The sequence below is a fragment of the Varroa jacobsoni genome, unplaced genomic scaffold (assembly GCF_002532875.2).
Source record: "Varroa jacobsoni isolate VJ856 unplaced genomic scaffold, vjacob_1.0 scaffold_1308, whole genome shotgun sequence".
Classification (NCBI taxonomy): domain Eukaryota; kingdom Metazoa; phylum Arthropoda; class Arachnida; order Mesostigmata; family Varroidae; genus Varroa; species Varroa jacobsoni.
In genome coordinates this window covers 171526-199371 of record NW_019214210.1, presented here as the reverse complement: position 1 = coordinate 199371, position 27846 = coordinate 171526, and the positions used below count along the sequence as shown (strand labels likewise).

At 40.7% G+C, this 27846-nt stretch overlaps 2 protein-coding genes and 1 long non-coding RNA gene across 5 annotated transcripts in view; 1 reads left to right on the top strand and 2 right to left on the bottom strand.

Moving 5' to 3' along the window:
• The window catches only part of Amph (amphiphysin), a 66616-nt gene extending 58799 nt beyond the window's left edge, over positions 1–7817 (top strand). Inside the window, exons 4-10 of one of the 2 annotated variants that reach the window (XM_022847820.2) lie at positions 1343–1564; positions 2100–2485; positions 2825–2901; positions 3714–4457; positions 4855–4994; positions 5187–5288; positions 5463–7817. In XM_022847820.2, the coding sequence (XP_022703555.1) occupies positions 1343–1564; positions 2100–2485; positions 2825–2901; positions 3714–4457; positions 4855–4994; positions 5187–5288; positions 5463–5543 (1752 nt within the window). In that variant the 3' untranslated portion in view covers positions 5544–7817. The remainder of the gene's footprint in view (positions 1–1342; positions 1565–2099; positions 2486–2824; positions 2902–3713; positions 4458–4854; positions 4995–5186; positions 5289–5462) is intronic. The other variant, XM_022847821.2, reaches the window with a different exon arrangement.
• A 993-nt stretch (positions 7818–8810) lies between these two features.
• On the bottom strand, positions 8811–10559 carry LOC111268682 (uncharacterized). 2 transcript variants are annotated; one of them, XR_002685339.2, is made up of 3 exons: positions 10278–10539; positions 9924–10183; positions 8811–9447 (listed from the first exon to the last, which is right to left on the bottom strand). It is a non-coding gene; the product is annotated as an uncharacterized LOC111268682 (long non-coding RNA). The 2 variants fall into 2 exon arrangements; XR_002685338.2 differs by having other exon boundaries at positions 9924–10559.
• Positions 10560–13480: 2921 nt separating this feature from the next.
• Positions 13481–27846, bottom strand: part of LOC111268678 (tyrosine-protein kinase CSK) — an 18889-nt gene continuing 4523 nt past the window's right edge. Inside the window, exons 3-7 of the mRNA XM_022847822.2 lie at positions 19674–19924; positions 19255–19490; positions 18664–19131; positions 18372–18542; positions 13481–18055 (exon numbers count right to left, since the gene is read on the bottom strand). Coding sequence (XP_022703557.1) covers positions 17814–18055; positions 18372–18542; positions 18664–19131; positions 19255–19490; positions 19674–19924 — 1368 coding nt within the window. The 3' untranslated portion in view covers positions 13481–17813. The remainder of the gene's footprint in view (positions 18056–18371; positions 18543–18663; positions 19132–19254; positions 19491–19673; positions 19925–27846) is intronic.

Genomic DNA, 27846 nt, shown 5'->3' with positions numbered 1-27846 from the left:
TTATTATTATTTAGGCCGTACTAAACAAGTGACACCGAGACGGATAATTACAAAATGCGAATGAAGACCAGAAAATGCATAAAGGTAGACATTCGAAGTCTAATAATAGCTTTCTAGATGTTCCTTTAAAAATAAAGGTCTTGCAAGGGTTGGAATGTACGTTTTCTTCTTCATTGTTATTTGTGTGAATTTATCTGGTTCACAAACCATTTGTTTCCACCGTCTGTTAGAATTTGTACTTCGTTCCATTCATAATAGTTTTTTTTTAGAAAAATTATGTAGCTAGGGTTTGTTTTGGCGTCAGGAGACCCAGCGCGGACGGTTTCGGAAAGCCCCAAACGGATGTCGGAAATAAATGCAAAAAGGCCGGAGGGGACAGAGAGCTGCTACTGCTGCTGTCTATCGGCTCAGTCAGTTCTCGTCGCGTCGTCACTTGCCGCGTCATTCCATATATCTGTCATTATAATATAATAACGCCGATTGACTCCAATTCACGCTGCAGTTGTGCGGATCTCACGCAGTGCCTAGAGAAAAAGCAAAACCTCGCGACAGGGGTAGCAGCTAGATCATAGTTCGGGTCAGAGTTCACTGGGACATACGACCACCATAAACTACGGCTATTACAGCGGCTGGAGACGGCAGCGGTGACGCCGCCATTGCTCAATTGCAAGCGGCAAGGTTTGAGCAACAACGGTGGCGACAAGTGCCGAAAAACTGCCAGTAACAAAACATAAAACAGAACACTTTCTACCCTAGTCGTTTGTACGCATATTGTACCCGATATTGCGCTCATTGAGGACGTTTATCTCCTATTGAAAAAGCGACAAGAGTCACTGTATAAGCTGTCAGTGCGTATGATACTTGTACACTGCCTATGGGTAGATCTGCTGCGAACGGACGCATTAATGTAATATTTATTAACACATACTACGATTTATATCAAAATTGAATTAATGACTGAATAATCGTTGGGTCGTCGGATGTTTCTATAGGCATTCTTCAGTGACCGCTAGTTCAACTCAACTCAGCTCTATTTGCACGGACCTTATGTACACTAACGCTAAGTTACAGATTAGAGTATTTGTATAGTTAGTATAACGTTTTTTTAGTATTTTGTATTCGAAATGCGGCGGTTAAGAAAAGCAGAAAGGAACACAGGGCAAGAAACTGCTCTCTGAATTTTATACGTAAACATGATCTTCACCAATACATTCTAACGATACATTAGTGTGGAAAGAATAATCGGAACTACGACAAATGCCTCTGTTCATACATATCTTAATTAACCTTAATTATCGCATATATATATACACCAATAAAAATGTTACCACGTGTTTTTCAGGCGCTGGATCTTCTCTGGGATGATTATTTTCGTAAGATGAATGACGTTCTTAACCCTATCAACAACTATATTGCGCAATTTCATGATATGCGAAATAAAATCGGCAAACGAGGTCGTAAGCTCGTGGACTACGACAAATCGAGGCACAACGTTGAAGCGCTCAGAAATTCTGCTAAAAAAAAAGACGACGTTAAGTTGACCAAAGCTCGTGAAGAACTTGAGGTTAGTTGTACGGATTCATTCAGTTGTCACGGATAAAATGCACCTTTGCACCGATTGGCTGTTCCATGATGAGAAAAAGTCTTCTGAACTTAGGAGTAAAAGTGTGAGGTGAATATGTATTAGGCCAGTGGTCGGCAAACTTTTCAAACATTCGGGTGAACTTTAAAAGGAAAATATTTTTAGTAACTTTTGTGTTCTAACATTCGTGTGTATTGAATAGACAAAGTGCGTTATAACAATTTCTAATGAAACGGGCACATTCAGCATTTTTACAACTTCTGTATTTTTTGTTTGGCAGTTTGCTAGTAGAACTGCTGTAATTTTACATTTTGTATTTAAAATATTATATTTGCGCTTGTTTAGTTTCGCGTCTTATCCGCGAATGTCCGCAGCAGTAATCGAGTAATTGTTATGCGCAAAGCTAGATAAAATATGACACGTTAGAAGTTTGGATTGTAAAGTCCTATCGGAGTAAATGTTATATATTGATTAAAGTAAAATACCTTCATTTTCGCTTTACTTGTTACTATTACAGCATGCGAAAAGTCTCTATGAGCAGCTGAATAATGAACTACATGACGACTTGCCCCGTTTATACGAGTCCCGTATTCCGTTCCTCGTAAAGAATCTACAGACTCTTTTCGATGGCGAATGCCGCTTTCATGGCGAGAACGCCGTTGTCTACCAGTTCCTCAACGAGACTATGCACAAGCTAGCCAGAGATTCGGGCCACCCGATTAGCGGGCCGATAGCTCAGGCCCCTCAGTTAAGCCTACTGCCGCCTTCGCCAATGTTACAGCAAAGTAGCAGCCCAGGCCTGGTGACACCCAGTTCGCAAAAGACCAACAACAAGACCATTTCACTTCGAACATCGACTGGCAATCAACAGCAGCAATCGAATTCGTTTGCAGTCGCTTCCAGGTAAAAGAAATTGCACAAACTCATCGAAATGTTGAAATCAATGTATACGCACTCGAGCTTCGTGTACACAAAAAGTTGTACAATGTTTGATGTTTGAGAGACATCTGATGGACGCACCGTACTTCCACAATCTAGCTAAGCGACTCTCACATACGCCTACCTCAAGTACCACATCGTAGAGACTGTATCTCTGCTAATTAGGTGACGTCCATGCTGTGTCGCCGCCGCTCACAGTTCTTAACTTTCGTCATAAAATTAGAATGGTTAAGCCCCTGTTTGGCAAATAAGTTTGTTAAATCTTATTAATATAGATGTGGATCTGTTGTATTTGAATTGCAGTCCGGGCGGCGAGGTTCGTCCTTACGAGGAGATTGACTTCAAAAAAGACGGTCCTGCTAGTGTGTCCTCCACCAACGGTTAGTAGTTGGACGTGTTCTGCGTGTTTAACACTTTCTCCCGAGCACGCGACGAATGACTCACATCATATTTGCACCGACGTTAGGAAATTGTTGAACCTTGACTAACTGGCTTCTCGACAGCCAATATCCATATCCATTCCTAGCTTTGACCACCATCTGACATCCGGAGTTATGCGCTGAAGAGGGGTAATACTGAGCGGGATCCTAAGTAGACAGGGAACACTTGTAAATAATTTACTACTATCAAAAGCTGTATATTAAAGAATTTCGAACCACGTTGATAGTGATAATGACAATCCATCGTGTACATCCAGACTGAATCATGTCGTATCGTCGTGATGCTGTTGCTGCTGACGTTAGTACCTGGCAGCCACTTAGCGTCCCTATTTATTATTGCGTCCTGTTCCCTCCGAGCCGTGCCTCAGACACTCTCCGTATGGCCATAGCGACAGTGACGATAAAATGGCGGTGATAAGGTGGTAGTATCGATTTTCGTAGTAAGCTTGCTCGTGATAATCGTGCCTCCAATACATACATATATGTGAATGCCTTCATATGTACGGTAAATTCGTTCGATGAACTCACTCGTCATTACTATTAACGACTTGCCAATGATCAGATTCGCACGAACTAGCTTTGTTAGATCGGGCGCTAAGACTTGGAAACTTGGAATGGGAGACTGTGTGTACATCGCTTGCCCTATTGTACAGCAGAGGTAGAAACTGAATGAGTCAGATTGAGGCTGGCAAATAGTATTTTTTGCTTAGAAAGGCAACACCAAAAGTTATCATTTGGAGTCATCCCCACAGATTCGTTGGAACCGCCGCAATTGCCCATAAAGCAGCGAAAGGCTCTAGGCGGCAGTACGACGTCGGCGGTAATTAGTGAATCTACCATTACCGCAGTGGTAGGCCCTCGAGTCACTCTTGAATACGATCGTTTCGATCAGGAATTTAGCAGTCGCATACGCAGCTTGCAAATTCCCGATGACCTTAAGAAGAAAATGCTGGACCTTGCAACTGAGGTACTGCGATTATGTCTAATCTCAACGTGTGCAGCCTCAACACAGACAGAAGGAGAATTTTGGAAATTTCCCCGCGTTGAAGAGTCTAAACCGGAAGAGCAGTGTAAAGATCTCGTAGCATTGGATCTTGCGACGCCCGCAGTAGCGAGAGATTTATATGCATCTGCACAACGAGCACCCCTTCCAATGCCGACCTGCATTGGCTGCAATTTAGATACAAAAATGAAATGCATATGGCTTTCCGAACGCGAACAGGAGGCTTTCAAACATCATCTGTGGATGTGTCTGAAATGCGCAGTCCGAAACCCGATCGAGAGTATCGTTCCTGGCATGATGGACCGCAATGCCAACATGTGTATTTGGTTCAATCAAGTGACGAGGCTGAAAGCGAAATATACGGAATTCAAATTGTTACCAAATGAAGTCGCAGGAGAATTAAAGGATACAGCCCATCACGATGAGAAAAAAGCTTCGGAACAACCGCCGATGCTGGACGAAGGCCGTGGAGAAACTCAGGAAAGCCTGAAAGGTGTGCACTTAAGGGCGATGAAAATGCAAATGAAAACCAACCTAAGCTGCTTTCATGCACCCACTCACCATCTCTAGTTGCTCACTCCCTGTGTGACTCTGGACGCCGTAGCTCAAATAACTCGACGTTCTCGGCAGGGCTACATATATCTATACTATATAGTACATAAGCATTTATCGCACGGTCCTTTCGACATTATTATCAGGCGTTATTACATATTATGCATAGTAGCAGACGCGTATTTTGCACGGAGGATTACAGATTGGATGATACCACTACAAATTAGCTTCCACCCTGTCCCACTAACGGCGCTTGCCGGTATATATACACGAGCTTGAATGAGCGCCCGCATATACTAATCAGCTAATGCAAGATGTCATATCTCCCGCTATGACAGGCGGGCCGAGCGCGGCTTCCGACGCAGTCAAATCCCCATTGGGAATGAACGGCCAGAAACCTCCTCAGTCTGACCATGGCGTCTACGACATACCCGTAGGCGCTACCACGACGGACTTGCCGACTGAAACCCTCTATAAGGTATGCAGCCTAACAGCTGTCAAATTAAAAAAAAAAAACATGCACAGCATTTTATGCTTCCTATTCGCATCCTATTTGTCATCGACGAATATAAGTGTGTATAGCATATTTTTGTTCGAAAGAGACGATTAGTAGTTATATATATATATATATATATAATTTTATCAAAGCATTTACTGGCCGGATTCTTAGGTACGCGCAACGTACAAGTACACAGCAGAGGATGTAGATGAGTTGAACTTTGAGAGCGGGGAAATTATCCGGGTAATTGAATATGAAGACCCCGAGGAGCAGGTAAGCCCCAAAAATTAGCTAAATCGTTTGGCTGGAGGTTTCCCTTTCTTGTTTCAAATCTGTTGCTAAGCCATCATTATCGCTTCTAAGCCGTACTTGCCCGAAGTACTACTCACTCTCATGAAATCAATGCAAGCGTAATTTGTCATCATTTTTGTTATTTGTTTGTTGTAGGAGGAAGGTTGGCTCATGGGTGTCAAGGAGTCGACAAACGAACGAGGACTTTTTCCAGCGAATTTTACTCGACCAATCTAACAGGTTGTCAATGCGATCGGTCGAAGCCGATGTCAAGCCTAAGTTACGCAATTTTAATAACAATAATAGATAATACAAAGTCCGCGCAATTAAGTACGTCAAGTTGCAGTACATTTGTATACTGCAAAAATTGTGCATTAAGTTCAACGTTAAGCCAGTCACCGAATACCTCAACTAATTAACAAAGGCCGCACTAATGCTAAATCTGTATAGCTAGCTGATCAACGACTACCACACTCTTTCTATTATTGTCTGCGGAGATTAGACCCTGTACACAGTGCACTCGAAGGCCTGATTAACATATACAAATGCAGTTGTAATGAGACTGGTTTTCATCGTACGCCTGGCACTTACCGCAACGTTATTACATATATATTATAGATAGGCTATTGTACGTAGCATCGATCCTCATGGACAGCAAGCTGAAGCTAGAAGAACAAGAAGAAGCCAAGAATTTCTGGAAGTACTATCAGCAACTCTTGACACTTTGTCATATCTGGAGTTACCAGGTTCGGCAAAGCGTCGAAAAGAACACTCAAAATCTGGCAGAAATAGTAGGTCTTCACCCATAGAGGACACTGCTTACTATATATTACTAGTAACAGTAATAAGGAATATAATTAGCGGTGGTATATATGCACGACACGTAACAATTGAACAATACGGAAGTGTGTGCAAGTGTTTGATCGAGCCTAGCATGCAAAGGGCTGTACCTCAGCGCGGTGCCACAAACATATTACGGAATCCGATATACGTGATAAATGCTAGCCCGTGTCGAAGTAATTGGCGCTTGGCGACCAAAAGATGCGATGGGTTGAGCTGCCTTGCATATCGTAAGGTAGAACTTCAATAATAAGCACTTTATTATTATTATTATTATTATATTGTGTGAGGGTTACGCATCATATAAATAAAGAAAAGTCGGTGTGTAAATGGGCTTGAGGCAAAAGAACGAGTACGTTGAAAGAAGCAAATAACACGTGCCTACAGCCAAATATAGTAGATGATGACTAATTCAGCCGAATGATTCAAGTACATATCGGACGTAGCTGCTGTTGCTGGATGAACGAATCGAACAAATACGAATTTTATTAATCAATTGCTTCCGCTTTGCAAATCCGTCGAGACATACAATAACAAAATAGAAAAAAAAAAGCACAAAAACATTGCCGAGTAGTGGGTAGTAGGGACACTTCTCTTTGGAAACCAATTATAAAGTACTCCTCAATAAAAATAGCGTCTTTAGAAATGTTCCGTGACCACAATTTGGATACGATCTAGATCAAATATATAACGTTACGCGTACCTGTAAGTGCACACTTTCCCTGCATGACAATCGTCAGCATCATCACTGCGTCACGGTTATTTATTCCCTATAATTTGAGAATCGACTTTTGTTTAATTATTAACTACTGTTGCTTTATTCATTTTAAATAACGGAGTTAGCCCTCGTACACTAAGTAGTTCTATTATGTCAGCTTTGGTCGCAAGATTTAGTTCCAATCAGACCAGTCATTTACTGTTTCTTCAAAAAAAAAACACCAAATAAAATTTGGTAACAGCATATTGCAATTGCTACTGGGCTTACTGGTCCTTGTTCTGCATTGGCCTGGTATTGGACCATATATATATATATATATATATGCTTTATACATGCAATATACGTGAAGATGTGCATGTGACAATTCAACATCATATTTTAGTCATTTTTCCGTTTCTATTATCATACTCTAGCATTGATTTTAATCAATAATAATTCTATTATACAATATTTATCATCGAGAAGATTTAAAAAATGGCGGGGCAGCAAAGCAAACTAAAATAGATTATTATTATGAATACAAATTTTGGTCACGTATTCAACCTGATCGTGGTGCTGTGACAAATCGAAGTAACAACGACAGGATGACAAACGACAGACGAGTGAATACATCGAGTGTAGTACAAGCTATATCTTGTGTAGTAGAATTGAGTCGAGGTGGAAAACTTCTTAGGAGATAAAATTGAAGCAATAGAGCGAAGTAGCAGACATGATAGAGCGAAACTACAGAACAGGGCCGTGTCTGACAGCGAGATAAACAAAGACAGGGCCAGCCGAAGTAATCACAGAAGTGCAAGCCGAATAGGTGGCGGCGTATTTATTAACAACATGTAAAAGTAAAGCGTACACCTGCATTTGTACGATTTATTTACAGTAGCAGAAGAGGAGCTGAGAAATTTTTTTTTAATGGATATGACTGTTTTACACAATAAAGTGCCAATAACAGCTGAAAACGGTGAGTTATCTTTGAACGTTCATGAGCTAGTGAGAATTTTGTGTAGAATGAATGATAATAATATTAGGTTATATAATAGCGCTACACGTAATATTATTTTCAGCAATTTTTAGAAGTACATTTAGGAGATAAATATAAATCGTGTTATCACTAGTAACCGACGTCAAAGGTGTCTGTGGAATCTAATTTTTTAAGTGACCTTCTGCTATCGTTTTAAACCCATGGCCTAATTACCATCTGGCTTAGCATATGAGTGAGAAATAAGCACTGAAGTCGAAAACAGGCGGAAGAACGAAATAACAGCACAGCATTGATAATGTTTCTTTTATATATATATTCTCCGATTATTCTCTTTAATTGATTCTGCCTTCTGTGGCTTCTCTTACCTTCGGTAGAATGTGTGCCTTATCTATTCGTTGTCTTTTAAGGCTTCTCTTTTTCCCGATATGGAGGCCTTCTGCGAGAGCCTAATCTACTGTAACGCAGCTAAACGTTATTAGTCCTTGTTCGATTTTTCCGATCCTTTTTTCCCGTGCCGTGTGCCTTGATGATTAGATCTGATCTAATATTCGTCACTAAGTCAATCTTGGTCTCGCTTAGGCATCAAAAGGTTCGTATTCAACACGTTAGAAACTAGCGTTTTTAAATATACTTCTATACTTTTTATATATATGTATACAAGCTTCGTAGCTACCCATTACCGTCTTGGATTGCACAAAATCGCCCGTTACTGACTCGTCCTTGTTTACCTCAGCTTTATCCATTTGAGTGATCAAACGCTGCCCTTTAACGTCCTGGCGTTGCCTCTTCTTTTGTATACCCAAAGACGCGATTTTTATATTAAAATAGATAGTTTTAGTGTCAGCTGTCTATCTGTTGCTGTATTTTTTGTTAGGCAAACTTTTCGCTAGACAATCCTCTCATGTTACATTAGCTGGAATTGCCCCAAGATCAATCAACTGATCACTTTGAACAACAAGAAAAACTCAAATTTAAACGCAATTTTAAAACTACGTTTAGCTAGTGATCCTCCTTGCTGTTGGAATCATCTCTTTATTTACGTTATTGGAGAAACTTGCCGTTCCCAGCCCCGAAGCAGTTAGCACTATCCGTAGAAATGCAACTTATGATCAAAATCGATAAGCTAAGGGCGCATAGTCCTATTGGGCCGATGAAGCTAGTTCGTCCTCTTCGCCAAGAGAATCATTATAGATTAGTTTGCCACCACACCAGAGAATTGATGTTCCGCCATGGTGCAGGTGGCTCGAGTAAACTAGAGATTTGGCCTTTTACAACTATGATATAGAAGCTTCACGTTCCTTTGGGGTGATGCTCTAGTGATGAGAAACGCTGAGGGTAGTAGCAGTCTGCATCACTGTACGTATTACTAAGAAGAGAAAATTTTCGATTAGAACTAAAAACTTGCTCGTTGTTTGTGCAATTTGATTAATGTGGAAATAATCCTACTTGTCCGCGAGGCCCAGAATATGTAACTGACATTTGTTTACTGTTTGCCTCCTCCTATTCAATTGGAACAGGTGTTCCGTCCCACCGCTGAATATCAGGCTGTCGGCCTTTTTTAACGTTGATCACAATGCACAACTTCATAGTCTCCAGATAGGGGAGAGCTGAAATCAGAAAGTGGTCAGTAACCAATCAGTTATCGTAATTCCTAAAAAAGCACCTTTTTTTTTTCCCTTTGAGCTCTTCAAGGAACGTTTTCGTTAGTGGTAAACCGACATAATAAGAAAATTTGCAAACGATTTCTATGTCTCGCGTGTTTTTCTTTTAGGGCTGTCGTGACTCTAGTTCAAGATTCATTCAAGCGGGATGGACACTGTTTTATCTTTATAATAATAGAAAGTCATCAAATGAATTTCTATGTATATGATATGTTGCTTACAATAGCGAAATTAGGATTTAAATCAATGAAAACAATATAATTCTATTATATGATATTAGATGATATATGCGTTAATCAGCCGCATCATAGTCAAATCCCACTGTCAACAACAACATAGTCGATCATATAGGAGCTTTTCGATAGCCTGCCATAATCGAAAGAACAATAATCAATCTATAATAATAGTCGAGACGAACATACCTTGGTCCATGATTGCCGTAGTGGCGTGCGTGTCGCTTAGCGAAAATAACGAACTCAGTCATCAACCAAAGACATTTCGTTCAGATAGACAAACAGATTAGCGATGTCCTGCGCTGAATTCTGCCAGCCGCTGTGTGTTACTAGGCGCGGTACCGAGGCCGACATTGAAGGTGCATACAGCAGAGAATTCCATTTCGACGGGCTTCTGCGGAAGCATCAACGTTCGTCTCACCGCGGCAGGTGCCGAATACTCTTCGTTTCTGTCAGACATTTATGGAAAACTATTTATACTACCATCTTTCCGGCCAATACAGCGTTAGGGTATGGTATAATGCATTAGCGGGGTCTACATACCCCTTTAGTTCGAAACTCTAATGTACTTGTTCTTGTTTGTATACAATGGTGGACGAATCTTAAACATTACTACATTGGTATCTTTCCTGAGAAGGCCACACTATACCACGCGTTCAGTCAACCTCAGATGACGCCAACTTCACAATTAAATTCAACGATAGCGTTGAGGTATCTGTCTGTACTCCCGCTAGATGCTCTGGACATGAGAAACCTTGACTCTACGAAACAGTGCAATGGCACCTGGAGGATCGTGCACAATTTGTACGCACATCGCATCGCCAACGTTACCTCGGGCAAATTTAAATAGGAGATTGTACAGCTTCCACACGAGTTACCCTTATCCGAGACGTTAACGTACAACTTACAATACAGCTTTGCTTTGCTACACAAAGCACAAGATCAAGCCACACGAAGCTTCTCTCAAAGAACGTTGCTTGAAACAGTACTACCACAAGAAACATGGTTTCGCAGCGTCTTGCACTAAGCGGTTCTGCGTTCTTCTTCACGAAATGGTCAAGAGTTTTACGAATGTGTGCCGCCCCAACGGTACGCACACTCGACTACTTGTACACACGTCCGTTAACTACCGTCCGTTACAAATGTTATTGAGCTTGCTTCACCATTTTGGACGCTAATTTGCGGGACACCGACGGGACACTTTGCCGTACATGAATTTTTTACGTAATCCATTGCTAACCAATAACTCTCTTAACATTCTTCACCTATAATGTCTTCTAGTTTTTGCTTTGTGCGAAAAAAGGGCTTTAACACTTAACAAGCTGTCCGGTTCAATGTTCATAAATGTGATAGCGTAGTAAGTTTTTCGTTCTGCCACTGAACTGATTTTGCTGTTACAGATCCGGAAACTTTTATTTGGGATCTAAATTTTTTTTTTTTTCGATTATGAAATCAGCTCGATAGCAAAGCAAAAAAGCAAACCGTCAGCTACGAAATGGTCAAACATTATGTATCGTCGAATGTGAGCGGGGAGCAAGGGAGGGATGAAATCAGGGAGCATATACAAGGTTTTCAATTTATAAAAAATACATTTGCGTTGTGAAAAAAGCTGAAATAGATATTGCATCGGTTGTAAGGTTACTTGTGGCTTAATTTTATCGCTGGATCGCTAATTAGCGAATACGGCGATCCAAGCGATCTTACATTTAATTAACTAGGCGTCATAATTAACAGAGGAGGACAAGACATAAGCTCGCAGCAATTGATAAAGTACTTCTCGTACTCTAAAAGCTCTCCTTCGCCGTAAGACTAGATAAGATCTCAATGGTACAATTGAGACAATCTAAGACGTAAGACTAGATATAGTCTTACGTCTTAGACAAACATGTATATTTCTAATACTCTCGAGATATGCCTTATTGGTCGCTTCCGCCATAAATAGACACAGGGATATAATCAATCAAGTGGCTAGAATACCGTAGTGGTAGGTTCGCCCGCAGATTCACATTTAAGAAACACATGTACATTTAATTGATTTGAACGCGCCTTATGACAAAGCTATATTGACCGCTGCGTATTTCGGTCACTAGACTGATTCTTCAGAAATGCTTTAAATACACTTGGAAAAGGCAATGGACCAAATAAATTAAATAGTAGCAAATTTTATGTACACCAGTAGTAGTTAAACAACAATCAGCGGTCGTCGTGTTTCTTTTCCAAGCCCCCGCAGACCGAGTTGGAAGATTTCCGCGTATAGTTTGTAGATCTTACGATGCTATACAGGTTAAATTTAGAGAGAGGGAGGACACACATTTAAATATGCGTTTCGACTGTAGCAATTTAAATGAAAATACTCGATACTGTCAGTTATTCCTTAATTGAAAAAGGCATTATATAATAAGAAGTATGCATCAGTTTTCAAACGTTAATTAATAAGATAATAATTAGATAGTGTATAGATAATAATTATAATAATTAGATAGTGTTTAAAATAACACCTATATTGCTGCCCGCTGCACCGAGCGTGTCCTCAGATTATTATCTAGAAATCTGTGAGAATACGTAATAATCAAGATCTCTAATGTAAAGCTAATTATGGAGTCGATATAGTTGTGACGTAGGGCGGATTCGGCTAGATTCAATGAGAACCGGTTGGCAAAAAACCATCGGTAATTAGGGAAAAGACCTTATCTCAGTTCTTCAGTATTTTGTGATAATACCTTAGTTGTTACTAATGATGATTAAATGCTTGAGCGACTTAAAATGTTCGAGCGCGAAAGAATTTATTAGAAGGAGGTCATGGGTTCTTTGGGATCCTTTTTTCCTTTTGGGCTTTACATAAAAGAAATATCCTTAGCCAATTTTGGGGCGACCGATTTGAGAACGCACTAATCGAAGGACCGTTCCGTTGTGTGGGTATGAGCGAGACAATCTTGTAGCGAACTGGAGTTAAATTAACATATACTTGATTCGTTTAGCGTCACACAAACGCTTGGAAGGCCAACAGCGTTGTGCTAACTGGGTCCTGCATTCTTTGATGGAAGAAGAACCACTCTACATTTTCTGGCATTCTTAATCAACACTGATTGATTAGAACGAAAACACCGACTTTCGGGCCTATTTTCAACAACAAACCGTAGCTTATAGATAGATGTAAAACAACAATTCCAGGCGACTATACGGGTCTTTATGACGCCTGCGTTGGAAAACAGTGCCGAGGGTACTTGTGTGCCGAGTTCGCAGTGAAACAGATGATCGTGCTTTGATGTGTCACTTATAATGCAGTACCTACGATGTAAAGGCCGGTTACTTCTCATCAAGAAAAGTATGGAGTGTCTGTGGAGACAGACGCTTCCCCCATCAACTTCAATGATCAAATTAAAGTTTCGCATTGAATTTCACTGAGGGTACTTAGCGTTATCCGTGTGGAGCACATTGTAAGTTTCTCAACTATACCAGTCTCAATCGCATTAGGCTGCCGTTTCTCCAGGCAGATAGATTAATATTAGTCTAGTAATATATTTAGCACAAACAACGGTAAATGGATGTGGCTTAAGTCACTGAAGTTTGTCTTATTTTGCTTTGAATAAAGCAAAATCATAAGAAAAAACAAATACATTTAATTCTTCAGTGTCGACGACGACGACGACGACTACTCGAAATCGAAACATTTAAACTTACGTTATTTATTAGACTGGTCGATATATTTTCAGTAAGTCATCGAGAAGAATGAATACACAGACAAGTTTAGAAGATAAAATTTTAATTTATTTACCTTATATACTTATTAATATTTTCTTTATATAAAATCTCTGAGGAGCGAGTGGGCAATGGGTATTCGGTGTTTGGGTACGTACGTTGATCTATGGAGTTCGACACGTAACTGTCAAAGAACTACTCGTTCACTTTAACACGTGAATAATACATAACATTTTCTGTTCTAATTTCTTTCCATCGTCTAAAAACTAGCTTAGAGTCAACAATGGAGCCTCTTACAAACCATGAAAATGTTTTGGACTCTAGAGAAAAAACATACGAATGGGTAAATTTGCCTCTAAGGTTACCATACTATTGTCTCCTAAACGACACTGTTTACCGTTCTTCTCTAGATATGGCGGAATATTGAAAAGTTCAGTACTGAGACAGACGCAAGAAGTTACAGCCAGGGAAGTGAAGCCTTTGCTTCAATTTTAAATAAATCTTGTCCTTTATCTTATATTACTTACACGAATTAATAACTTTTTCACATTTACAACAACTTCGATATTTCACTTTTACTACGTATGGACACTTTTGTTATCGAATTTTTATTTACTACAAATAGTTACACCAACGCTTTGTACGTCTCTTATTGTAGGAATTGCCTTTATAAATTTAGCGCTTTCTTTGCTAATGCATTCTTCCTGGCCCTAAGCATTGCTTACAGTTCCTAGATCCAGTCATCTGTCTAAATTTAAAACGATTATTGAGTGCATGTACATCAACCTAACATGGTAATTAGCAAATAACACGAAACAATTTCATACGTTCAATACGTGAGTAGATGGTTCAGTAGAGAGATGTACAAACTTCTTTTTTTTTTTTTTTTAGCTGAAGAAGAGATTCTTCATGTAAGTAAAGGAAAAACATTTATTTGGACCGTGAATAACGTTACGGTAAGCGAGTGGCCTTTCTGCTACTATTTTCTCACTTAACTGTGAGTGTATCAGTTAACATGGTTAGTACGTTCAGTTTGAGCATAGCTTTTGCTTGAAAGGTGTCAACAGACCTCATATAACTGTAGATGGCTCAATTGTTCGTTCTAATCTAATAAAAATGAGCTCGGAAGTTTTTAAAACAACATGCGCGTTTGTCCGTAGCCTTGTTGATGTTTATCTTTACTTTTAATTAAATCAGATAGCTAGCTTTAAGTATTCCTTTCGACAAACCTCTCATTAAGTAGATGCACGTCAAATTGCAGGAGGAAACCATGATAATTTACGCTTTTAGTTGCTCTTCACAGCAGCTTTTAGTGAACATACTCGTTAGATGTATATAGGAATTACACACATCGCAAAAATGCATTGTCTGAATTGCCAAATATATGCCCCTGAAATGCCGTGCCCTATCTTGAACTTACCATTACGTATTTCGCACACTGTATTCTATGACAGCACAAATGTACACTTATACACCTACACACACAGACACACATGTTGTTAATAATAACTGTAATTATTCAATTACTTATCATTCTCATGCCAGGTCCATATATGATAGCTTGTCATAACTCCTTTCTTCATGCGTAAGATCTTTTACATCCACAAAGGGTAGGTGCTAAGCGGCCGTTGATAAACTAAGCTTAATTATTGCAGCTCTTTTCTTGTTGGCATTATTTTGATGATAATTTTATTTGCCGTATCGGACCCAAGTGTTATCTGCTTATTTCTGCTCGTCTCCACAACACCGTAAACGCTTCTTCTCCATATCTGTAGCAGCAGCAGCAGCAGCAGCCGCAGCCGCAGCACCAGCAGCAGCAGCAGCACCAGCAGCAGCAGCAGCACCAGCAGCAGCAGCAGCAGCACCAGCAGCAGCAGCAGCCGCAGCACCAGCAGCAGCAGCAGCACCAGCAGCAGCAGCAGCACCAGCAGCAGCAGCAGCCGCCGCCGCAGCACCAGCAGCAGCAGCCGCAGCACCAGCAGCAGCACCAGCAGCAGCAGCAGCAGCCGCAGCACCAGCAGCAGCAGCAGCCGCCGCAGCACCAGCAGCAGCAGCAGCAGCAGCAATACAGTTAATCTGAGGGCGAAGCCAGGGCTTCCACGCATGTTAGGATAGTGCGCGATAAATTTCTATTCTTGCTGCTAGATGTACGCTAATTGAATCGCTTCCAACAAACCCACTCACTGCTTGATGTGGCAGATATATTTTGCCGATCGCTTGTTTACAAGTAGTCTGTGCTTGATCCGCCCCGAACCTACGTCCCCGCGCTGTGCTTCTTGCACAGGTCTGTCTTCGCCTTTCTCCATCTCGTAGAGCTGCTCGTTCTCTCTGAAAATAAATATTTTTGTATTCTTTGTTTTTTCTGCCGGCGCAGCTCACCTTATTCGTTTGCAGTCGTACGCGCCGTGCAAACGTCGCCTACAGCTGTACATATTACACGGTAATAGATACAGTTAACTCGCGTTTCATTTTTCTGGGCCGAAACCCAATTGAAGCAGAAGTAGTATTTTGTTCTATGACTGCGGCCTCTCGGCTATTCGGTTGAAGACGCTAATGTTTGCGATCAAAACAAATCACAGTAAAATCCTACATCAAAGCTGGTGCCCAATTAACGGGAGTCCCTGATTTGTCTAATTTCTTGCTTTGGCAGTCCTTTGTTGAGTCAATCGTTTCGCTGTATAACTTTGCTCTCCACAAAAAAGAACCATTGCAGACTTGTTGCCGGACACCTTGCTACCTTAAACAATGCGGTGACACGAAATCGTAAAGTGTAATCATCACCTTTCTGAACGATTAAAATGATGATGAAGCTAATCTGTTAACAAGATCTACCGTATAGCAGGCCACCAGTCAGGGTGCATCGGATAAAAATAGTACGACACAACAGGCCACGGTTTATTTTCTTGTCAACATGGTCACTTTACCGTTCCGAGCATTGCTGTGATTAATAATATACATAGTATTTACATAATCTTCGATGGTTATAATGAATGAATAACCCTCGTACTTCATCTCTCGTTGATAAATCCAGCTGCTAGTAGAATATGCTGTGGTGGTTTTGCTCAAACGACAAACTAATTACAACAGCACCGTTGCTCTTATTTTCTCCTCAATTGACAAATTTTACCATTAGAATACTGTTTTTATATCTGACAAATTTCTATAGTGTTTCCAGCCGACACGTCGGCGAAAAATAATGAAATAACCATTATATATTACTTATACGAATACCAGACAGGTCGAGTAATTATTAATATTCATTGACGATAATAACAACGATGCTATTGCACTTAGGTAGATGCTATCTGGCCGCACTCATCGCTTCAAAGACCTTCAAAGACCGAAATATCACTGGAATGGGCCTTTTTTCATTTTAGTCAGTACTTATAATGCCAGCTGATCCAGCGGAGTCAACGCTTCGTCCTATTTTGTGCCTCTGCCAACATTTGACCTTAACTAGTTTTCAAGGTCTTCTGTATAATAGTAAACATTAATACCTTAATAATTATGATTTCCTCGTTTTCTCAGTCTTTTCTCATCTTCCCGACACGATCTAAGAAGATGACCCGCATTCCGCAACGTCCTACCTTTTGGTGATGCAAAGAGCATCTAAGCTCCTCAGCGTGATAATTATTTTAAATAGGCGTGTAGGAAAGCAGTGTCTACAACTAAATAGTGACTGTTCTCTTCCTTATGCGTACATTTTATTATTTATGGGAATTTGTTTAGGAAGAAAATCGACTCTGAGAGGATTTACAGTGTAATTACAAGCATGGAGCAAACGGACAGAGAACTACATGCTTAACAGCATTTCTGACCAACTAATATGATAATCTTGTCCTTCTTCGGGTTCCAAAAGTAGCATCACAGTAAGCGTAATAATTAACTTAAACCGTATTAATTAACAGGGTAGGAATAGTACTGTATAATAGTGAATATGGTAATATCATAATAATGATTCAACGAGTGCTGCCGTCACCGTCATTAGCTGAGGCGATTTAATCAATGAGCCGTTCTCGGGTTTCGAGATGCCTCCTATAATGAGTACACTTGCTCTTGGGGTATCTATGGGCAACATGAAGGAGGTAATAGTGCAGACCCAAACACAAATCATACAATGAAGAGTTTGAGCCCTCAGTTGTACCTACAACTTCTCTGGGGTTGCAGGCGCTAAATTAATCAGTATGGTATACGTATCTCGTTACAGGATGGATTAGTTAGTTCAGTTAGTGCGAGTCACTCGTTGGCGACGTTGCAAAATGCGGCTAGCATCATTGTCTTCATAAATGATATTATTCTCATTATTGTTGTCTACGAAGGAGTCGAGGAGGACTCGCCGTTTTAGACCGCGGTCTGCATAAGCGAGTCATTTCTCGATTGTTATGAGCTTCCTCCACCGGCGCCAGCTGCTGTGACAGCCGTGGAATTGTTACAGTTGTTGTTAGCAGCTGTTCCAGAAGACGTTGTTGAGTTCGCGTTCGACGTTGTTTCTCGCTGCAGCTGTTCGAGCTTTCCGAGCATCCAGGTGAAGGTCGGCCGTTCTTCAGGCTCTCGATGCCACGCTCGTTGCATCAAATTATATATTTCTGATGGACAACCTTCGGGCGCTTCCATTCGGTAGCCTGAACAATTCAGTCGTAATCAATCATCAATTGGTGAAAATCCAAAATCCAATCAATATTTTAATGCAAATGCGAATGTCGTTAAGGTTTAGCGATAATGGATAACGTGACGGTTCACAAGTTATTGTTACGAATTCACTTCAGAGTGATCATCAGCAAAATAATGCTCGTACCACTCGACAGTAGCCGTAGATCTGAAGCAATGCTCAGAGGCAATACCGAACGTAAAACTGAAAACATTTATTCATTAGCAGCGATCGTAGGAACGATACTCCGTGATAATGAAAAAAAGGAAAACATCTACAAAAACATGTACCTTTATCAACGTGACGTACAACTTCTGCTAACGGTATGCGGGGGTAGGGCACTCGGCCAAATGAGTAGATTTCCCAGAGGAGAATCCCGAACGACCACATGTCCGTCTTATTTGAAAATAGATTCGTCTTAAGCGCTTCTGGTGCTGTCCACTTAATTGGGAACTTGCCAACTGAAAAAAGTCAACCATCTCTATTCATTGGTTTTTCCCCGCCGTTAAAAATCGAGGACAACATTGACAAATGCAAGTATTAGATGATTCGATTGATTGTACTGAAATTTTGTTTACTTACCGTCGGGGTTATCAGCATCTTGACTTTTGGCTAGTCCGAAATCGCTTACTTTTGCCACTCCATCATCCGAGATGAGAACATTTCTAGCAGCCAAATCACGATGTACGACATGCCGGCTTTCGAGGTACGCCATACCCGCACATGTATCACGGGCAAAATGAATCTGGTCCCTACGAGTAACATGAAGTCTGCCCCGTGAGCGGAGATAGTCTACCAATGAACCCTTAGCCATATACTCCGTAACTATCTGTACTAGTCCATCGGCCTCCATAACAAGGCCTAACAGCTGGACGAGATTACGGTGCCTTAACGACGTCATCATTTGAGCCTCAAGCACGAGTGGGTTTGACCCAGCACCGCCTCCTCCTCCTCCTCCTGCTAGACGTGACTCGGGCGATTCGACCGTTTTTACGGCAACCTTATTCCCCTTGTACATACCCAACTGTACGTCGCCGAACTCGCCCTTGCCTGAAACAACAACAAATACAATGTTTTTCTCATTAGATGGATATCTTGAACTAAGTGAGTAAAAAAATTATCAATGGACAGACAAACTTTTTCACTATCAATGGTAGACGATATAGCACGTACCGATGCTCTCAATGATACAGATATCTTGAGACTTGATCAGCCAGCCGGTCATTTCAAACGCACGTTTATCCGCCGTGCCATTACTACACGAAACACCCTTCTTGGGCAACGCGTGCGTAAGTCGCGTACACAATCCGTCCGCGTCCATCTCATAATGTTCGACGAGCTGCGATAACGTACCAAAGTACTCCTCTTCGTCGATAGTCAACCCACCAAGATCGTCTTGTGTAATTATCCTGAGAATATGCATAACATTAACATGTACGTAACATACATGTATATGATTCATTAATCATATGTTTTTCCATTATAAGCAATAAAAAATTGTCTTGTAATATTATGATCGCTATCTAGACGTGGAGCCCGTAAAGGCCTATGCAGTGTACATATATAGTAACAGAAAGTAGTTTTTTGCCTACCGATAGTGTTCGACTTTGTTGTTGAAGCACACACAAAGTGTGTAATCCCCAGGGTAGTTGGTGCTCTCGCGAACGAGGAAAGCCCCGTCAGACGGATTCTGAAGCAGGAGTCGTTCCGCCTCCTCGCGGCAGATCTTTCCGTGAAACCAGAGCATGAGACCGGCTCGACCATCGCCTCGCTTCATCAAATAGTTCAGTGGTACGAGACCCTCGCGACCATCAGCATGTTTTGCTTTGAACCAGTTCGGGTCCTGCAAAATCAGAAAGTGACAGTCGATGTAAACTTAATACCTGTAAGCTTTAGCATAACACCTTAGGTCTTCCCTTACCCCCTGTCAGTTCCCTTACCGAAGCACCCTTCCGAACGTATTTATTTGTATAACGGTAATTCATAGCTAAGAAACCTCAAAATTGCGATGGGAGGGTCATAAAAGAAATATACGCTGAACTATAGCGGGTTTACAAGTCCGACGCGTATCTGGAACTACGTTCGATAGATTTGAAACTGGAAAATAATTAGCTACAAAAGCTAACTCAGTGTCTTTACGCGGACCACACGTCTTTCCAGATTACTTGCGGCCAAAATGGCTTACAAGACGACCGCAGTAACACGTTGCACAAGTCACCAAAACAATATTTTCGGCAAATACCTGCTTATACCGGGCCCACTAGGGCCAGGCCGATAACTGAGGCCAAAATACTGGATGACGATTAATGTCATATATTACACCGGGAATATTAATAGTCTTGTTCTAGAACTCTGAACCTGATCTGGAACTGAATGGAGCAGCTTGTTCGACATTCGACCATAGCATGTATACGCAAGTGGGAACCGCTGAAAAATCGAAATCCTTTACATATGCCACTATGTCACAGCAACGACGTTATTATAGCAGATTTTGATGACTAACTTACCTTACAGGCCAAATTGAAGCCCGCATATAACACGAAGCACTTATTTCTTATGAGAGCATATTTCCGATTTTCGTATAATTTACGATTATTCGTCCACTGTATAATTTCTACTTTTAAAAACAGTAAACCAAAACAGATAATGTAGTAGATGCTATACTTCAGTACCAGCAGAATCAACCAGATTAAATTATGTTTAGCATGGACTTCGAGGTTAGCATGGCACATTTCGACACTAAAAAGCCGAAAACGAAACGAAAGAACTAGCCATTTCTATTCCCATCTTTGCCTTTTTAAGGCTGGTAGGCGAAGGTAAGATAAATCAAAAAGCGAGATAAGTCTGATCTTTTTCCAATGCGATATGTCGCATACACATGCTTTGATCGTGCTTCTGGATAAACCGTCAGTCGCATTATATTACTACTTTCATATTTTTGGTATGATCTTTCTGGACTCGAAGCTTTGTTGCGGAAATGTCGTCGAACGTGAGCATTTTGACCGAAACCCCCACTGTCGTCGTGCACCGTAACCATCGAAATTATTTTCCGATCATTCAGTGATTTAGTGTGTGTCGCCAGTTCGGCCCATGCTGCTGCTGCTGCTGCTGCCCTCTAGTAGCCTCCGAATACATAATACTTCTACCATTTCCAGTTTAACGTTCCTCTATGGCTGCTTAAAGCTAGACGTACACCGAATGGTTCAATGTCAGTTTTCGAAACTGCCATTTTTAACTAGATCCTAATTTTGACGATTAAAATTTACTGGAGGAACACCAGATATGTTTCCGTATTCTATTAATGCCATAGTGCTACATTTCTCGAGAATTACTTGTGCTGGCGAGAATTACCTCAAGTGTGTCAAGCTAAGGGCAAACATCTAGCATTCAAAGGGGAGACAACTTACAATGCACAGCTCAGATTTATGCACGTGTATAATGTTTTTTAAAAGTTATAGCTAAAAAAAGTTAAAGTTAGTGAGTGCATGACAAGTGGGACACACGATTCAGGCCTTCATCGTTCGACACTGCATATATGATCAGTGACACCGTAGTAATATTTGATCAGTGATGGTTCTTTCAGTAATCTTTCTCTGTCGTTCACATTAAATACGTGCGTTAAATAGAGTCGTATCCTGAACACAACGTAGTAATCATGCGGTACCGTAAACAATGTTGAACGATTTGGTATGTTCCCAAAGGTGATCTTCTCATTTTTTTTGAAGTCTGTTTACAGTGATCTAACGACATAGACTACGAGGCTTAGAACATATCGACAGTATTCCATTTCTTCCTATTATCTGCGTTTTTCAAAGTCAAATCCATTTAATGCGCTCTAGTTTGCAGCGGCTATGCGTCCCTCCAAGACTATAATCAGTAGAAGCTACGCGTGAACGAACAGTGGGTAGGCCTGAGTGTTTCCATCTGTAAAAAAAATCATATATCAAGTTTTAATTATTCCTATTACATATCAGAGTTTCCCTTGCACAACTCAGCTGGTCGCCAACGAGATAATGGCAAAAAAGGAGTGGGACTAAGTCAATTACCGTAGCACCCTTGTGAGACAATATCCTGGCCTGAAATGAGAAATGTGCAAGGAATTGAAATGCTGTTATGTTTGGATTACCCTGCAGAACCTTCGCTTAGACATGAGCGGTGATCACACTTGAGATGAAATTAAACATTCAGACCTAATCAATGCCTGTGAGATACTCGGTACGAACCACTGCTGTTGCTGCTTCCGCCAGCTTTTAGAAAATTGACACGGTATATATGTGTATGTATATAGCAACAGGGCCTTGGTGGCGAGCACCTGACAAAATGCCGCGTAGCATCAGAATCTCTAAGATACCCAGCTGCAACCGGACGTGGAAATATTCTATACGAAGACATGATTTGTTTTCCAACATGTTTGCCACGCCGTCGCTGGAGCAGCAACGAGCTTCTTGTCGCGGAGAAGTGGCAATCAACCGGCTAGCTTTGTATAAGTGCACAGTGGTGCGTCAAAACTGACAATTTCTCCTTGCTTTGCTTCTAAGTAAAAAAAACATTTCTAGGACTTTTTGGCCTGTGCTGCAAGTGTCCTTTCCATCTGCCGTGGCTACGGCTTTGAAATCACTAACTAGTCATTTTTAAAATATACTTTCTCTACTCTAATATATTGTTTTTCAATAGTAACCGTTCCTTTGGCGATGTTGGTAGGCGTAGGCCTGTTAAAATGACCCTTATATATACAAAAACCTCCAGCGGAAATAAATGTTGGGCTTTTAGCAGGCCAAAAATCTAGAAAATACAAGGGGATGAATCAATGAAAAAAATCAAACGATGCAAAAAACTAATATTGACAAGGTTACTTGTTGAAGCTTATTTGGATGAGGAAATTGGCAATTAAGATTTTTCCACTCAGTTTCTGTATCAAATAGCTAATAATATGAAAAAATGTTTTTTTGAGGCATTTCGAGGAACTTTCGAATTGCTCTGAATCTTCCAGTGTGCCTCATAAAAGCCTTCCTTGAATCCTTTAGCAACCGCATGAAAGCTGGCAATAATTCTTTCATCAAATGCAGAAAGATTTAATATTAGCTGATCCGAAAATGACATACTGCTGTTGGCCATAACGAGTTTGTTGTTACGTTTTCGAAAGAACTGACTTTCGTCTGGTACCAAAAGTAGCAGAAGATGCGTACCCGTTACGACAAACAGCATCTACTCTCAAAAAACAGCGGAAATTCCAGGATCTTCACAAATAGTTTTCTGTGCCCCTTCTTATCAACTTTCTATACTTTCAATCTAGTGCTTATTGCAAATCACCCGCTTTAGTTCACATAAATCTTTTGTTGATTCTCCGGAAGCCGCATATTGACTGGCAACAGCCATCAGTTATTATCTAGGTGAACGCTAGTCCGGCGAAATAACTTTAGAACAATAGCTGACATTCTTTCATAGTCTGAAAACAGACCTGCTGGCTTCACCATGATGAGTTTGCGCTTTTGTCGTAGAAAAAAATAGGCATTCAATGGCGGGTAAATTCATGCCTATTACGACAAGCAGCTCGCTAGAATTGGACCTAATTCGTTTCGAATATATTCTCAATTTCCATTGACTGGCAGCAATACCTTGAAGAAAGATTTTGGTGCAAGGTGTGTCGCGGCAAACCTGAATTGCCCTCTAGTACCGACGGTAATTCAAGGAAAAGCCTATTTGTTAAAAAAACCACAGACATCACCCTGAACGAACCCGTGCCAAAACCCGCCAAAACTGATGGTTTACCGCATTGTAGCGGGATACAGGGATGCAAGAAAGACAAGCAGATTAACATATTCGACAAAACGAAGAAAAGAACTACCATATTACTAATTAAAATATTACAAAAATACATTTCTGGTGATTCTGCATTGGGGTCTGAACTCAACATAATTAGGCTTCCATTGCTCGAAATGTTCATGAACGCCTTAGGTACCGAAGCTTAGCACAAGTTCTTTGCGAGCAGCAACGCCAGTTGACCTAACCAGCCTTTCTTGCTACTCACGGCATTCAAAACGCAGCGACAGGCCATCTTTCTCCGGTATTTAGCATTCTCTGGTATCTCTGGTAATTAGAAAATAATTAGTAGCGAGGCCCAATACATTCGTAAGAACGACGGTTGAATTGACTACGGTCCAAGATACCCATATGATCATTAAAACCAAATGTCCAACCATATTTTTCGGAAGGGTGTATTCGCTTCGATGTTCTGAAAAGTGTGGTAAAACTTCAACTGATTATTATCTGAAACGATACGGCAAAAGCCCATCAGTGAGGTGTCGTAATCGGTCATGAGAACATACTAGTGCAGAGTTAGCTCGCTGAACATATGACCCTTGTTCTGGGATAAGGACCCATGCGCGCCGAACGGCTCAGCTTAAAACCCGCTGTATTATTATGTATGAGAAGTCAATAAGCGAAAATCTAGCAAACTTTAACGCGACAACGTCGCCCACATCAATGTCGCTGCTTAGAAGGCGTTCAGTGTTATAAATGGTATTGTTTTAAGACGAGCTTGTGTGCCATTCAGGAGTAGAATAGAAGCTTTGACGGAAGCTAGAAGCACACAAAAAGTAAAACAGTATAAATATTTGTTTTCATTTAAATGCATTTTATAAGTAAGTAACATCAAACTCATCTCACAATATTACTGCCAACCGTCCATCAAATCCTAGAAGAGGTCATGTTAGATTCCTTAATTGTTACTCACTGGTCCATTATATTCTACATGGATAGTTCTTGTTTGAATCTTAAGGAGTCGCAATTTGGCTGCTACGAATAAATTACCTAGCGCTTATTCTATTCATGCACAATAGTAAGCGCCTGAATGAAGTAGCACTCTCGCTCAGTCCAGAAACTAGAGTATGCGGTAGCCAATAACTGTTGTTTATTAAAACAGATTTCAACTATATGCTATAGGCTTAAAGGTAAGTTAAGGGTAAAAAAAAAATAAATACCGGTCAGCCGCTATGCGTATTATGCAGTCTAAAGTATTTACGCAAGCGGTTAATTAGAGACAGAGAAATTTTGCTTCGACATTAGGCGACTACGCTTATTTTCAATGCTGTTATTAGATATGACGTAACGGTGCAAGTAACCATCGAAGATCGTTCCCATAAAGCGCGTACCCAAGTATAAACATGCTTATCGAAACGGTACTACGACCATCACCATCAGCCTCATCGGCCGCAAACGATCGACAATAAAGTAAACAGCACTACTTTAGTTCAATATGAATGACCGAGTGACGCTGGTTATTCTGTGAGCATAGCGCCAAGCATAAAAATAATTGTTCTAAAAGTCATCGTAAGCTTTTAGCAAAAAATAACAAAAACAGGAAGCCAACACACAGTTTTGTTCATAGCGCTTTCAGAAACAGTATCGCATAAGTTCCATGAAAACAAACGCTAGGCCGTAGTGACTGGAGCTAACTAAAAAAATCAACGTTTAGAAACCAAAAAGGCGCACTAGAAAGCCGCTTAAAGGGCAGCAGGCTCACCGCATGGCCTGCTGATTGTGCAGTAGCATCATCATCATCAGCACTATCGCCACTACTGCGAAAGCCTTCTCTGTGCATCGCTAAGCCGCATGAAAGATAGAAGCACATTCACACACGCAAATATAGCCACCTACACACGGGGGCAACACGTGTGCACGCTGGCTGCTGAGTCACTTCATATCTTTCTTTTCTTGGCCAGCTGCGACGGTATTTCCCCCTACGAATCTGATGTCCAAACTACGACTACTTTTGCGGTGACTGCTGCAGCTGAATCCCTCGTTGTTCTTTTTTCACTACAGTGAAGCACGTGGGTAGCTGACTCAACGACTCGTGCAACGTGCACTTATATCTGGCCTTCCTAGAAAGATACTTCGCTGCTTTTTTTTTATTAGATTAGCTGCTATAAAGTCACTGTCCACATAGTACAATACGAGAGTTTTAACCGAGCGGATCTGCTACTCTACCACGTCGCAGAGTCTTGATCAAGCATCCCCAATTATCAGACGCTCTACGCGATTCTACGAATTTATTTTACCCAATTAAATATTCGAAAAATTGTTATTGAGAGATTAATTGAACACGATGCTAAACGTATGTTTCAAATTTCGAAACATTACCCACAAATTTTTTACTTTTAAGACGATTTCTTTCCGAGCAGGCGCCTTTGACTAATAGCCACTCAAGTTCACGCGTTATTTGAAAGCTAGATATACAATAAAGTACATTTTTCTTTCTATTGTTTAACTTGTAGAGTATTGTCGTCTGTGATAAATTTTTCATCACACGAGATCAACAATGACTCGATTCTGTTTCGTTCCGTAGCAGATGGAAGAAACAATCAGTTCTTTTGCGTCAATCCGTGCGTCACCAAGGCATTATAAAAGAGCAGCTTTCTTTGGTAATCTATATTTAGTTTCTTGACGTTATTATAGCTGTTCGCGCGCTAATCCTGCTCAACTTTTGCAATAATTTTATCAATTTTCTTTGCGATCGGTCGACCAATGCGAAAAATATATTTCGCATTTGGATTTTCAAAATCATCTTTGGACTGTTTTTCCAATAATGCATCTAAACCATAGACAGCATACTTTTTTTTATACACTCGGCCACCATTTGCGCCTTCGCATTTCATCGTAATAGAATTGTAAAGCCTAACGAATTTTGCTTATTTTCAAGGTTCTTTATCCTAGTTCGAAACTAGAATATCTAGCAATCTTAGTATAGCTGAGACTGGAAAATTTCAGCTTCCAAATGCCGACCGAGCATGACTCATCTTACCTGGTAATCGTGACTTTAAAACCATCTAGCTAGAGAAACGATCCGACAAGCCAATACATGTTGGCTTGCCTATAGCCGGAATTTTCCTTGTAACTTATTCCTAATACTATAATGTAAACAAGATATATATACAACGACTTTGTTCGCATGTGCTAAAGATGTCATTGTTAAGTCAATAGAACTACGGTCTGCCGCGATTACAACTTCAAGTTAATTTCAAATGTTTCTCGTAAAATAAATAAACGATGTGACATTGTGACATCAAGCCTAGATCGATCCTCATTCTTTCACTCACCATACATAACAGTCCAATGGGTTAAAATCGGAGTTGTTTATGTATCTATTCTAAAGCATACTCAACTTTTTTGGTGGCCAAGCGCACACTATGATCTATTGTACCACCTTGTTCGAAGGCATATGGCCTTCCCTTAGCCACTTGTGACTATTCATGGTCGTACAGCTGTTTATATAACAGACAGATGAAGTTCTTTGGTGGTAACTAGGTTTTTCTGAAAAAGATCCTGTGACATGGCGTCTCTTTTAGAGCGCAGCACACGCATAGCGTACTCATTGGTCATCATTATTTTGCCCACAAGCAACACATCCTTTGGATTATGGGCAACTAGCGATCGTTCCTGCGGTTTATTCTGGTATGTAGTTCACTGTCAGAGAAGAATCCAAGACGACTTGCTTTTGACATGTGGTACGTACGAACCTTTACGACATATGACGTGAACTTGAAGTCTCCGTGAGCAACCCATAATAGCCCTATCCACATTAAATTTCTCCGCTAATAACCCAAACAATTATTAACCATGCAGCTTTGAATGGCATTAATATGCATCACTCTTTTTTTGTTTGTTGTACATTCTCCGTTCAGTTATGTTGAGTAACTTCGCGCGCACAATTCAATGACGTATAGCGAGTTTGCGGTGACAAACGTTGATTAGCTTCTCATACAAGGC